This window comes from Scomber scombrus, chromosome 17 (assembly GCF_963691925.1).
Source record: "Scomber scombrus chromosome 17, fScoSco1.1, whole genome shotgun sequence".
Taxonomy (NCBI): domain Eukaryota; kingdom Metazoa; phylum Chordata; class Actinopteri; order Scombriformes; family Scombridae; genus Scomber; species Scomber scombrus.
In genome coordinates, this window is record NC_084986.1 from 18,792,407 (window position 1) to 18,807,077 (window position 14,671).

A 14,671-nucleotide genomic window follows, 5' to 3' on the forward strand; every position below is an offset into this window, starting at 1 on the left:
GTCCCTTCTTCCACAGGTTGCACATATTTATGCCTTTTAAGATTGGTTATTTTAGCACTTTTAGAGGCCTGGGGGTTAAAATGATCCAATCATTTAAAGGAATGACAAAATATACAGTTGCGGGAAATTCTGTGTAATATAAAAAAACACAGATGATGTTGAAATTGGATGCCAACTGTTTATTTGAATTTTTACAATTGTTTTTTTTAACCCTGATTTAATATTGAAACATGTTGTTACTTGCTGTTATAATTTTTCCTCTTCATATATATATAAGAGATCCCTTCATAATGTGCTTATGGAGTAAGTGATGGGAGACAAAATCCACAGTCCTCCTGTGCACAAATGTTTTAAAAGTTGATCTGAAGCTAATATGAAACCTCAGCTGTCCAAATGAGTCAAATCAAGAACATATATTTCAATGTTAGTGTTTTTAGTACCATGAGTCCTCTTTTTATTACTATACTTCCACTGCAGCAACTGGAAAACGCTGTCCAAGCAATTTAATACTAAAAAGACTAAATATGGCAGATATCTACTTGATATGACTAACTCAAACTGCCGAGGCCTCATATAAGCTTCAGGTCAACTTTAAATGCATTTTTGCACAAAATGACTGTGTGACACACTGTGGGAAACATCCTTTAGTGTTCATATGGACGCCTGAGTGTTGTTTTAAGACATAAAATGGTTAACCTGCCCTTTACCTGCTGCAACTTTCTCTGATGATAAACTACACCTTTCACTGCTGCCACTCCTCATTCAACTGTACAACGTCACGTATTTGTTTTCACATGTCACATGCTCAGCGAAACGCGCTCTGAGCGATTTGATTGGCTTAAAAAGTTTTCAGTTCTGTAACTCTCCGCTTGTGATTGGCTGTTAGCGATGTCTGTCAATGACGTACACCTGTCAGGCTCCGCTGCCTCCTGAACAGTCAAGCGAGATAGACGAGGACTGAGCGGCGGTACTGGGAGTGTTTTATAGCACAGCTGCCTACTCAGCACGACGTTTGGAGACGTGTTGTATGTAAAAATACCCGGGCGTTTTTAGAGGTCGGGAGAACGAACGCACTGCTGCACATTCAGCGAGGACTGTAGCTAAGACAAAGTCATTCGGCTAACTTTTAAGTGCTAAACAGTCGTCGAGCAAAATTGAACTTCATCGATCGCGGATAGTTCGTCAGAAAATACTCAGCGGAAGTCAAACTAGGATTAAACCCCGTGTTTGGACATGGAGTTTTTTACAAAGAGCTATACTGATGCATGAGCCAACTAACTTTTCTTTCCTCCACGGTGGTAAAAACGGTTGTGTCGTAGTGGCATACATTAGCTAATGTTAGCACGCTAGCTAGGAGCATTTAGCTGCCAGCCCAGCAGTAAGTTACAGCAGTGTGCTACTGACCGTGGGAAGGACCTCACATCTAATTCAACTTTGTAAATGACAATGTCGTTCATACGTTTTGCAACAGGTAGACCTTTTGCAAGCACGACGCCGCAGCAAAAAACATCTGAAATTTAGAAACTTCGCCGATATTTATTGAATTTTGGTGACTCAGGGTTGTACTGCGGGCAATGTCATGAGGTGTAGTTTGTCTTTTTGGCTCGTGTTTTGAAGATTGCTCCCGTGTTTTCCGAAAAACAAAGTCACCCCAATGATGCAGTGCTTGGAGACCGTCTAACCCCTGCTACCGACCGACCATGTTGGATCATACAGAATAACACCAGAGTTGGACAGGAACAGGAGACGAGCTTCAAGCAGCGCAGTTTTGCTCCATATTTTTGTTCTCATGCGAACAGTAGGAACACACAAGGAAACATTTATTTTGGCCTAGGGATACAGTCGCTTTTTCTGAAGTCTTCGTCAGTTTATGCATCAAAATGTCGGCCATCTCTGCATCCGAGAAAGTGGACGGGTTTACGAGAAAGTCCGTGAGGAAGGCCCAGAAACAGAGAAAATCCCAAGGCTCTTCGCAGTACCGCACACAGAGTGCTCCAGTGGAGCTTTCACCGCTGCCGCAGCTCAAAGGTAAGAGGATGATGGGTCTGCCGCTATTAGGCTAGTCTTCATGACTACTGTGTTATGTCCACTGCAGTAACACAGTACTGTACAGTCCTTTACCAGAATCAAACAATTTGTGCAAATCATCTCCCCAGTTTACATTCAGTACAGGCCCACTTTGTTTAAACTTGCTGGATAGGGAATCACAGTGGCACCTCTCCAAGCTGTACTTTCCAAATTATATGGTTAGTTGCTTCTACACAAGCAGCTCGGAAGAGTTGACTTGGGGGTGGGGGGCAGTGCATCACACCATGTTTGTGTTTCTTACTACAAAATACTAAGTTTAGTTAACAAGTGTTCATTTTTTCTTGCATCACTGTTGCTTCGTGCTTTCCTCCAAGTTACAAGGCGTTTTCCAGAAACTCAAGAGTAACCTCACTGGAGCAGTTTAGCTTCAATTGACATGCACAGGCACATTCAGAGAGTGGTGTTGAAGAAGGGGTTAAGTAGGATTTATGCTTCCACTTCAAGGAGCTGTGGAGGCGCCATATCATTCAGAGGTGTCTCTGGAGCTGATAGGCCTTCTCAAAAAAATAACTACAGATTTGAGCTTTGGAGATAAAATTAATAAACCACGAGACGACACTTTTGATTGGTCAGATTTTTCTCCCTTATCTTTATGGTGTTAAGGATTGTTGATAGTGAAGTCAATATTGATAATGTTGGAGAAAGGCTCAGTAATCACCTGTTCTCAAAGGCATGTCACCTGTAGGTTTTGTTATTTAGCAAAGCTATCTAAGTTGAAGACATACAATTGTACAAAAAAGTGGTCCACTGGAACACATCAATACATAAGCACCAATCTGGTTTAAGCTATGTCCATTTATTCTTATACATTATCCAAATAATCCCAGCAAGTTTGAGAATTTGAACTTCCTGCTGCAGCTAAGAAAATGACAACTACCTGTTGCATTTGATTTGTTAGTGTGTAGGAGATCATAGCCTGTAGTGTTGTGAGTGTCCTTATCATTGTGTAATGAGTGTATGTCAGTGGCAACTAGCAATCATCTCTGCAGAAACTACCTCAGGGTCATGCAGTAGAGAATAGAGGACAGCAAAATAGCATTAAGTGAAATGTGAGACACTGGGAAAATATGGGCGGCCAGTATCAAACTTTGGAGTGTCTGTTTTTAGTTGATGCAGAACTCCATGTTGTTGTTGGGGGATTTGTATGTGGGGTGGAGGACTGATTCAGATTTTTGGGAACAGCTGTACCATTGCTCTTCCCAAAAAACGAGAAGTCTCTAACTTAACACATCAGACCAGCACATCTGGGAAATTTGGCTTGCAACACATCCCTGCCTCTTTTTGGAGGAAAACAAATGACTTGCCATCGACGTTGTTAGACTTTTTGAAGTATTGCTGGTCTGATGTATATTCATTTGTTCAATAGTGTTGGATTCCTGATGTTAAGCGCAGATGACACACGTAAACATTTCAATATTTGTGTAAATTCAAATGTTATTTTAATTTTCTGTATATCTATGGCTACGGTGTTGTAGGTTTGAACAAACTGTACCCATGCAGTTTATTTCAACACAGACACACTTTAACTAGTTTGAGGCCCAACGCTGCATTTCAAGCATACAGTCACCCGTGGTTGTCGTTTATTAACATGCAGTTGGTACTTTAATAATTGGTATAACATACGTACAAACTACCACCTTAATATGTCATACTTAGAGCAATCTCACATTTTATATAGATTTCAGTCATTTTCCTTTCGAAAAGAGTGGTAACATGCCAAATTTAAGCATGCACCTGACAAGATACCCGTCTGTTGTCCTCCTGTAGTCAGTGGTAAGCCTGACAGAGCTGAGCCTGCTTACATGTTCTCACAAGTTATTTCACTGTAGTTAGCATACAACTAAACATATTATTTACATACAGTTACCTGAAATCGTATCCAGACTTCGACCAAATGAATTCTCGATCGAGTAAAAAAAAAAAAAAAGAGCAACGTTCATGTAATACACTAAACAGGCCAAGTTAGTCGTCCAAGCTAATGTGTGCTTGCTAAGCTAACAAAGTAGTTTAGTTTGTATACTAGTGTTAGCAGGTGATATGTAGTGTTGGCAACGCTTTTTGGCAACAGTAGCTATCAAACAAAAGCCAAAGACTGTATTATATTATGTTGTAAATGCACCAAATCGTAGCAGAAGGTAGAAGATAACGTTATCTTGGAGCCTGACAAGCCTGGACAAGGTCTCTCTTCCTCCAGGCTTCCTCTCCTTCGTCTTGCAGCAGAAATCCACCAGACACAGCGCGACAAGTCACATAGGTGGGGCGGAGCAGGCTTTTCTACCTGCTACACCAACTCCCGTCTTAGTCACTGCATAGTGAGAAACAATCAATTATTTTTTTAAATGATCTTTAAAGAGTTTTTTTTTACCCAGTTCTGTGTAGTTTTTACTTGTTGGAGGGCTGAGTAGTCGCGTGTAGAGGAAAACAAAATAGACGAGCTGCATAAAAACAGTCATGAGTTACACACATGTGGATAATGGATGTACTGTGCTGTGGCCACGCTACAACAGATGTGTTGTGTGGTGTTCATGACCGGTGTATTTTGCTGGTCAGACTCACCATGGTTAGCAGCGGTCTCCTCTGGATGTGCAGCGCCATCTTCTTCTTATTTCTGTTTTATAGCAGGTAGCATTTTCACCACCTACCATTTTGGAGTGTAAACCCGAGTTACCTCCACTAGCAAACACAGCACTATCTTCTCGCTAAACTTTTGGGGGTTGGAAACCCCTGACACGGCGTCCAGGGTGGGTGTGGGTGCAACCCCCCAGTGATTGTCTGACCAAATTGGTTGGACAACAGCACATCAATCACTACAGCCCTAATAAACAAAAAATATCTATTCAGTCCATGTTTTTTGTTTTGATAGATACATAGTGTCTATAAGCTCAAATACAGACACAATATTGACTCTTTAAATCCAAAATGGCATTATAAGATCTAACGACAAATTCACAATTAGCTCACATGTTCTGTGCAGGCAAGCCTCAACAGCCTACCAACAGTGTTTATGTTACAGAGGTACGGGCAGAGCAGAAGTAAAATGGACTTGTCTGATCAGGTAGTAGGAACTTCTTGGCATGATGCAACTTCTCGTGATGCTGGAAACTGAATGTGTTTAAACTAGGTTGGTATCAGAAAGTTCCCGCAGAGAGCAGAATAATAACAAGAGACACAGTTTTCAAGCAGGACTTTGAAACACGACACCAAACTAGAGCATCGCACCACAGCAGCAACTAAAAGTGACCTGAGCAGCAGAGCAGCAGCTGTCCTGTTGACAGGTGTGAAAGTGACAGCCAAATTATCCCCCTTTCTTCTACTAAAAGCTTGAGAGGGACCTCAGTTATTTGTGCCTTGTCATGATCCTCTCCTGGTGTAGAATTAGGGAAATTTATATTCTTATTCTTACTTATTTAATATTGTGTGTTAGAATAACTAGAATAGGTATCATAATAGCAACATCTTTACTGGTTTTGAAAATGATCAGTTCATCATACATCAGTCAGGTGGTGTGAGTTACATCCCTTAGTGTCTGTGGTGTAGAGTTATATAAATAAAACGGTTCACGGCAACCTTTCCATTGACAGACAGTGAAGTCATTCAGTTTGCTAATTAATTGGTTTGCAAGTTAGAAGGAAAGAGAGCCAACTTGAAAATGGCACGTTAATTTACTTGGCATGAATTTATCTCCAAGTTCTTTGTTCTTTTAGCAGTTTTCTTTTCCTGCTCAATTTGAAAGAAAAAAATCTGAATGTTATACATATTGATGTCAAATACAAAGAAAGCTTTTAAAGACTCTTGCAGTCATAAATGAATACGTGTTATTATTAAAGAATAAATTACTGCCAGAGCTGGAAAGCTTTTACTGTAAAGGAGCTACCGCCACGTGATGTACATAGAAGTAAATCGTGGCAGAGGGCACCTGAGCACTAAAAATCAGACAAATTTTGTCTCAGCGTCAGACTGAAGCACACAGTGATTAGATGGAAATATGATAATACCATGCCATTAATGATACAAGTTTGGGAGATTTTAGGAATGAATGAGCATGTTAACATCACGTTAATAACTGTTTAACCTTGTTGTACCTAACACTGCATATAGTAGTTCATTCACTCAGTTAGGGCTGGGCGATATGGACAAAATTAAAATATCACAACGATATTTTAGACCAAATACCTCAATATCGATATTATAAAGATGGCTGTTGATGCTTTAACAAAATATTTACACTATTAAATGTTTGATAAATAATCATCAGTAATGTGGATATAATGATAAAGTGGGTAAAAGGTACATAAAAGAACAGCTAGAACAATCTGTTAAGTTCAGAAAATAATATATTTTAATGTAATGCAGCTTTAAAACCAGGAAAAGACAACTCTGATGACATATTACGATATCCAAAATCTAAGACGATATCTACTCTCATATCACGGTATCGATATAATTTCAATATATTGCCCAGCCCTACACTCAGTCCATTTGCATGATTCTGGTTCTTCATTTATGAAAAAGTCGTTTGGTAGACTACAAATCTTGAACAAAAACGTAGACCAGGTGCTAGACCGAAGAACCAAAAGTAGCTCCTGATGCAGATACTGGTTTAATGGGATGTCAAGGTTCAACTTTAAAAACTAGAAACTCAAGAACATGGACAGATTACTTCACTGCTGCATAGTTTGGACTGCAGTTTTGACACTAAAGACTAAATGTACCCTTCTCTGCTCAAATGAAAAATCATTAGTTTTAGAGTAGAGTCTTGTGTCTCACAACAGATGGATACATGGGATTGCTATTTTTCTCCAGAGGCGGTGGAACACAGCTGTAAATGATCAGCAAAAGGAGGATCTCAAGACTGAGTACAGTTGTCCTGATCAGTGTAAATTGTACTCTGTTTATGTGTTTTATAAACTGCACCTACTGTCTGCCAGACATAGCAAAAAATGTTGATTCTTGCAGCCTTGGTGAACATAACCTGCTGAGCGATCAGACACAAGTAGAGTTGTAGTTATACTCGAATAAGGAAACTGTTGTCAATTCAAAATTTTGTGATTTTATGTAATATATTCTCTACGTGTGTTAGCCAGCTTTACAGCAGCTACACTGACTAAAACATTGTAGGTCAAGCAGCGTTTTATATACTCGGGTTCTACTTGGGTGCCTGCCCAGTAGGGCTGGGCATTTAATCGAAAAATAATCCAAACCGACATTTAGAAATTCTAATCGACTTAATCTTGCTCATGTCAATCAATCGTGGTGTTCACTGTTGCCATGACAGTAAAGGTTGCATATCTTTAAGGAATTTGAAAACTTGTCTCCAGTGATCATTTTAACCCAAACCATGATCTTTTCATAGTTCTAATCAAGTGGGTTTTATGCCTAAACTAGACATTAACCACAGCGTCACACCTTAAAACATTATTTTCACTCCCTAAAGATACTAAATTCACCAGCACTATTCCTCTGTACTTGAGTAACTAACCTAAGAAAGGAAATGTCTGTAACCAGCATTTTTTAGGTCATAAAAGACAGTACACTGCAAAGATGCATCTTTCTTCCTGCAGTGGAGAGGTTGGAGTGCTTCTAGCTCCTGTTGTGTGATAGACACTGAAAAGATGAGTCACTCAGAGACCAACATTGTTGCCATGGCAGCCAGAAGCCTTGAAAGGAAGCCAGGGAAATGGTTTACTTTCCAAATACAGACTTCTTCATTTAGGTTGATATTTCTGTCACTGAAGTGAAATTTTGGGCTTTAGCCATGATTTCAAACTAGACCTAAAGTAATGTTTGGGCTGTGTGGTGGTGTTGTCAAGCAGACAGTGTTCATATCAGTCAAAAAGTAAATTGATTTTAATTCCATGGCTTGTTCCCTCACAGAAAGACAAGCTTTGTTGTTGTGCTGTGTGAGTTCTGGTTTTGCTCTGCTCTTATCCTGTGCCAAAGAGGATATCTATTTCCTACACCTTAATTTATTACACCCACTAAGCCATCATCTTGGCTCCTATCTATTCATGTCTATTCAGTTTAAAATATGAAACCCTGGTTCACCACATTAAACATGTTCACTTGGCAGGAGCAACACAGGTGGAACTGATAATGTTAACACTTCCATTCAAGTGTCCAAGGAAACCATAATAGTTAACCATAATGCACTGCACCAGGGTCTTGAATGTGAAAAGATTAAATGGGATTCAGTCATGATTGATATTATTCAACACGACCTATTGTGCACATTTACAGCCCTAACATTTTATTTTTGGACTTCACGAAAGTAGCCCTGCATGATTCACAGATCAAAAAACTTTATGTATGATATACTGGCCCTTTAGGCAGCCCCTCAGTTCAGCCTCTGTGTCTTAATGGTCCGTTTGAGCTCCTGTCTCTTTAAGACGCCCCTCCCAGCTTTTAGGAATCCTGCCAAGGGGTAGCCATATTAGAGTTGTGTTAAGTTACTACTGATGCAAACCTAAAAACTTCTAAATTTCTAAATAATTGCAGACTTTTATTGTGAAGAAATCAGAGGAAGTGACATGTTCTTTTGGTTGAAACAACAACATATTTGGAGCTGTTTGTTCAGTGCATCAGTTAGAAGTGATGCAGGCAGGAATAGTACGAAAGCAGAAATAGCAACAGTAATGATGATGTTTGATGAAGAATACCAGCACGCCTCCCACAGGTAAACTACTTGTTTTACTTTGCACTGCTGTGTAATGGAGGCATTGCTCAGTGTGACTACTCCCAAATTTTTTTTAAAACGTTTAAAAAAACATCATGTTAGAGGAGTGGAGCAGTGAACTTGCTCACTGTGCGTGTGTGTGAAGTAGATGACCATATAAAGAAATCCTTCTCAAGCTGACGTTGGCTCGGCCTGAAAGTAGAAAAAAACATTTGAAGCCGAGCATTCAGAGCGGCTTTTGTTTCTTTTGCTCACAGGGATTACTTCTACATAATAGAATTTAATTGCACCTGTACTTTTGTAAAAAGGATCAAGTAACTCGTGAGTTACTGGAAATTCACACTTACATATATGGGAGTTAATCACTCATTACTGTCCTTCTTATAACAAAATTAGCAGCAACTGATGATTAATGCCAACATCAGACCACAACATTTTCTATCACCAGAGAGAAAGAAAAACTGTTCAGACTTACAACTAAAACTGGGCGTACATGCATTATCCTGATGTCCACTCCTAGTTAGATGTAAATTGACATAGACACGCCCTCAATCATCCACTGTTAGCACATCAATACTTCTGTCCGCCCCACCACTCGTTAAACCTGTCGATGGAAGACGTAGTGATGGTCTCACATCAGCGAGGTTCCCCACAGCAGCTGTCATTATGTGTGAGAATTACGCACAGCTTTTGCTATTTAAAGCACACTAATCATTAATTCATCACAAAACAATCTGCAGATGAATCGGTTATGAAAGTATGCACCGTTGGCATTTCACAGATCGCTATGTAGATTGAAAAAAGAAAGCACACAATTAAGTTGGGTGTCGACCTAAACAAACAATTTCTTACCTCATTTTTCATCACCATCATTATCATACTAGATTATTGTGCTTTTACGAATACTGCTTTATAGTTGGGAATTGATGGTGTGTGTGTTTTTTAGAAGCGTAGAAAGAAACTCCTAGAAATGTACTATATATAAATGTACAGTTGATTTCAGTTTTGTCTTAGTGTTGTCTGTGCATTCATTTAGAGGTTTAGATATTTGAATAGCATGGCATCGCAATGGCCCATCAATGTCTGTTCATGAAAAACATGTTCACCGTATCGACTTATTGATTGACGAGTGTGTGCGGCACATGGTCTGTTTCCGTCATGTCTGCCAGCCAATGGCAAATCAATAAATAATTTTCTAGGACACAAAGGGACAAAGCTTTAGTGTTGCACTGCGATAGTCTTTTTTGTTTTTTTTGTTGCTGTCAATATCATAATTATGTCCTGAGGCAGGTTTGGGTTTGCTTCCACCTTTTACGTACAAAACTGCTGCCTCAACTTTATTTAGTGCTGGTAGTCTGCTGGCTGGAGACATGGGTTGGATGAAGCTGTGTTACCACAAACACCAGCTTCAAGTAGGGCTGGGCAGCCTTACATAATACATTTATATCATGGAATGGATGGTAAAGCTGTATATCAACGAATCATTTCCCCCTCATAATTTCAATGTGTTTTTTAAGTGCTGTACAGAAATCTGGGAGGTCTTTACTTTGGTGAGAGAAAGTTAAAGTATTCTCAGTTACTGTGTGGAAGTTGGGAGCTTATCATAGTGCATAGATTACTTTGTTTGTGTGTGTTTGCTCACGGTTTTCTACACTTTCTGAACTGAACTTCTGGATTTTTATGTCAGGTGATATTTGCAGCTTTATTACATACAGAAAATAAAGCTTTTCTCTCACAACAGATTTGATGGTAGCTGTGTGTTTAGAAAGATGAACAGTTACAGCATGTGACACATCCTTCAACCAGCAGCTTTTCTCATGAGGATAATAACTAATCAGTGACTTAGACAAGAATGTCTTCATTGTGGTTTTTCTTTCCCCGCCACAGCTTAAGCTGCTGGTGTCAGAGGCGAAGCTCATTCTCAGACATGCTTTATGCTTGCAGAAATGTTTCCTCGTTGGTCCTCTGTAGCTCTGCCTTACTGCGTCTCTTTACCAATCTTATTAGCATATTATGGAAATATGTTCATATATTTTAGCTTAAAAAGGAAGCGTGCACTCCCTGGGTAACATGCAGTAAATTGCACAGATTATTTTTCCATTTTCACTGACATGACATATTTAAGTCAGTGCTCTACCAAATTAGACAGTATAGCAAGGTTCATATACCGCTAACAGAGTGCCAGTTATACTGATTATACCATCAGCGTGAAGCTGTCACTGTCAGCAAATAACAGTCATTTACAGCTCAGAGCTTGTCTGCTCCACACTGAATCTTTATGAACACATAATGACGACTACCAGCTTTTAGAGTGAGATTTACCAACTTTCAGTCGTTCTTTTGATAGCTACATACAACATGGCTTGGTATGAAGTAGCCCAGGCCTTTTGTGTTGTCTTCAACTTTAGAGGACACCCAGCATTAGTTCAATGCCAGTTGATTAATCAACTATTTTGATTATCTGTTAATTGTTTTGAGTCATTTTCTAAAGAGAAAATCTGATTTCTGCTTCTTCCAATGTGAATATTTGGTGGTTTCTTTAGTCTTCTGTGATGGTAAATTAAATATCTTTGAATTTTGGACTGTTGGTTGGGACCAATGAGGACATTTGAGGATGTCACCTTGGCCTTTGCGAAACAGTTACTGTCATTTTTCAGACATTTCAGTGTCTCCCCTTTGTTTTTCACTGCTAAAATGTCACATTATCATTAATATGAATGAGCTACTAATGATTTTCACTCACACACGGTGAGAGTACATCACTCTGGATTACCGTGTAATTGTTTTGAGTCATCAACCAGTGCATTAAATCCCTGTCCTTCAGAGGACATTTATTTGAAATGTAGTTTTATAAGAATAGCATAGCTCCTTAAAGGAATAGGGTAGTGTGTAATGTGCGTGTGTGTGGTGAGTGTGTGGTTAAGCGAATGCAAGAGAATCCGTGGCAGAAAAGTGACATGAATGTGAACAAAGGAAAAAGGTTAGCGGTAAGTTGTCAGCCTGGCAGTAAATGTACAACACAGACTACAATGTGTCAGTTAATAATATCTTTCTCAGAAACTCGTTTCAGTGAAACCCACAGTGGTAATGTGAGTAAAACGGCACTAGTTTCTCTGTGACACTGTTCATAGTACAACAGTGTAAAGTTAAAGTGTTTTGATTTATGTGACATATGAAAACAACATTAAAGAAAACAGCTCTAGCTTTCTTCTTTGTTCTTGCACTCATCTTTATATGAACATTAGATACTGTGTTTTTGTGTTGAATGATCTTGTAACTGGACACTAGTTTAGGTTTTGTTCTGAGGTTATGTGGAACAAAAGTTACATTAAACATCAATTAGATTAGTTATAATGTGAGTTTTGCCATATACATTTTAGAAAAATACTCTCTTTATATGAAATTAATTGTTTTGACTCGCTCTATTGAAAAAGATAAATATTAGTCTCTCAGTTAGACTATGTGCACACAGACCTTTTTGTTCTGGATCAACACTCTTTTAGGATTAATGTATGTCCACTTAAAGTTTTAGGAGAGACTAAAACCACATTTTGATCACACACTCTGTTGTAGACATTGACTCATTCAAACACACCACCTTCTCACAAACCTAAGAGAGAAAGCTAACAAAGTGTTTATTCTGCAGGAAAAAGCTGCTTTGATTTTGCGTTTTTACACTGCTACACTTTTGGTGACATACCCTCAGGCTGAAATTTAGTATTTAATACTATGTTAAGATGATAATTTATGCAACCGTGCTGGCATGAGAAAATAAATCTTTTCTGTCTATTTGCAGTGCTAATTTTGGTTTATACCTTTTTGTACCTGTCCTTTATCACCTGGGCATTGTCTCTACACAGAGATCATATTATACAATGAGCAGTAAATGTACTTGTGCCATTATATTTTCTTTACCCTTCTCTCACATTTCATGTTTGTAGTTTACAGTTAATATAGTCAAAGAGTCTAGTGACTTTTTAACCTGCTTATTGGATGTTGTTGTGAAATATTGTGCCAGCATTGTTTTTATGGGCACTCTAAACAAATGTGAAGATGTATCTCTGAATTAAATTGTCCATACAGTACCATCTCATCAAACCAGTTCAGCAGCTGCAGTATGACCTTCATGGCATCACTCCTGTCATGCATTAATAGTCACATTTAGCACGGTTGACTGTCACTTCTGTTTTTTTACACATCACCAGTCATATTCTGTACATGTTCTCTACAAGTACTTAACATCTAACAGCTCTGTGTGCTTTAAGGCTGTGAGAACAGGAAGATATCTCTCCAATGACTCGTTCTTCCTTTTCTTCTATCAGTGTATGGCCAAGTATGAGACAGGAAATGCAACCCTAATCAGGGCCTTTTTATAAGCATACACAGCCTTTAATTCATCTACTACTGTGAATTATTGGTTCTCCAGAAGTCGTGGGACAATTTAAGTTTAACCAGTTTTGTTTTGATATGTCATTGGATTTTCTGTACATGTGTACGTCTGTTCCATTCTCATGAACACAATATCTCAGGAACGCCTTGAGGGAATTCCTTCAAATTTGGCACAAACGTCCACTTGTACTCAAGGATGAACTGATTAACATTTGATGGTCAAAGGTCACTGCTTATTTCACAAAAGATGTTTTGACCATGCATTCTATCACTAATTATGGTGAACTTGCACACAAATGTCTAATAGGATAAAATGAGGAAGGGATGATATTTTATATCCAAAAGGTCAAAGGTCAACTTCACTGTGACATCACAAAGTTTTGCAAAAACACTTATCTGTATTTGCAGTTTTTACATTAAATATTATGTTTATTTTTCTCAAAGTGTTTTTCAAAGAAGAAAGGTTTGTGAAGTGTCTCAAATTAAAGATAAACACCCAAATAAAGTCAAATATACATCAGTAAAAAATTAACATTATTATTATTAGTAGTAGTAGTAGTAGCACCACACTTTATTTTTCCCTGGATTGAGTCTCCATATAGATCTTGCTCTTAGGCTGCTTACAGTGGGAATTTCTCTCTTGCTGGTTTTAGAGGCCTCAACCTAAACCATTGTCCTTACCTTCACCTTAACCACCAATAACCTTAAACATTTGATTGGTTGAGCCTGTTGTGAACATTGAAAAATCCCTTTTGTCCTCAATTTAAACAGCCACAGTTTCAAAAACAACCCTTCTAGCTGTTTTTCCCACAAACTGAAGTGCACTAGATTTTAATAATTAAATATATTTTAGCATGAGTCCTTATTTGTGGATTAAAAAACATTAATGTGTTCTTGTTGCCACACTGGGCAGGCTGAAAAAGCAGCATGAAGAAAATTTGTGGCAGGTATTTGGGAGCAAATCTAACTAATCCCCTACATGTGGAGTCCTCAGTGACAAAGACTGTGCAGGACTAAACAGTCACTGTTCGGAGGTCACCTGACCTGCATCATTTGCTTCAGTTTGTTTTGGTCTCTTTCTGCTTGGCTACAATTCTGTGAAATGTTGGTGGGCACCTAAAGGGCAGGTACTTGTGCAAAGGAGTTTTAACATGGTGAGTGTAGGCTTCCTTAGGTATAATATAAATAGGTTTGTTGTATATTTAACTGTGAATAGGTCAAGACCCCTTTCTACCATCATGTTGATTATTTTTCCATGTTCACACTACAAATCTTGTCCCTGCAGTTGTGCCAAAGCATTAGTGAGATGCACGGCTCCGACAGTTGGATAAACCTATGTAAAGATATGATTCTTTGTGTCGCAGTTTGCCAAGAGGATTATATAATGAGACAGTAGTTTCTCTCTGTATAACCACATTTTGGATTGAGAAGAGATGTCAAGTGCTGTAGCTAAAGGACAGCAGTAATCAAAATGCAGATATAGGTCAGACACTTTGCTCTAGCTGCACAATATCAAGCTGT

The 14,671-nt window shown here is 38.7% G+C and overlaps 1 protein-coding gene across 1 annotated transcript in view; it reads left to right on the plus strand.

Annotated features, from left to right (window-relative positions):
• Positions 1–957: 957 nt before the first annotated feature.
• Positions 958–14,671, plus strand: part of ppp2r5a (protein phosphatase 2, regulatory subunit B', alpha isoform) — a 44,042-nt gene continuing 30,328 nt past the window's right edge. Inside the window, exon 1 of the mRNA XM_062436903.1 lies at positions 958–2,028. Within this exon, the coding sequence (XP_062292887.1) occupies positions 1,881–2,028 (148 nt within the window). The 5' untranslated portion in view covers positions 958–1,880. The remainder of the gene's footprint in view (positions 2,029–14,671) is intronic.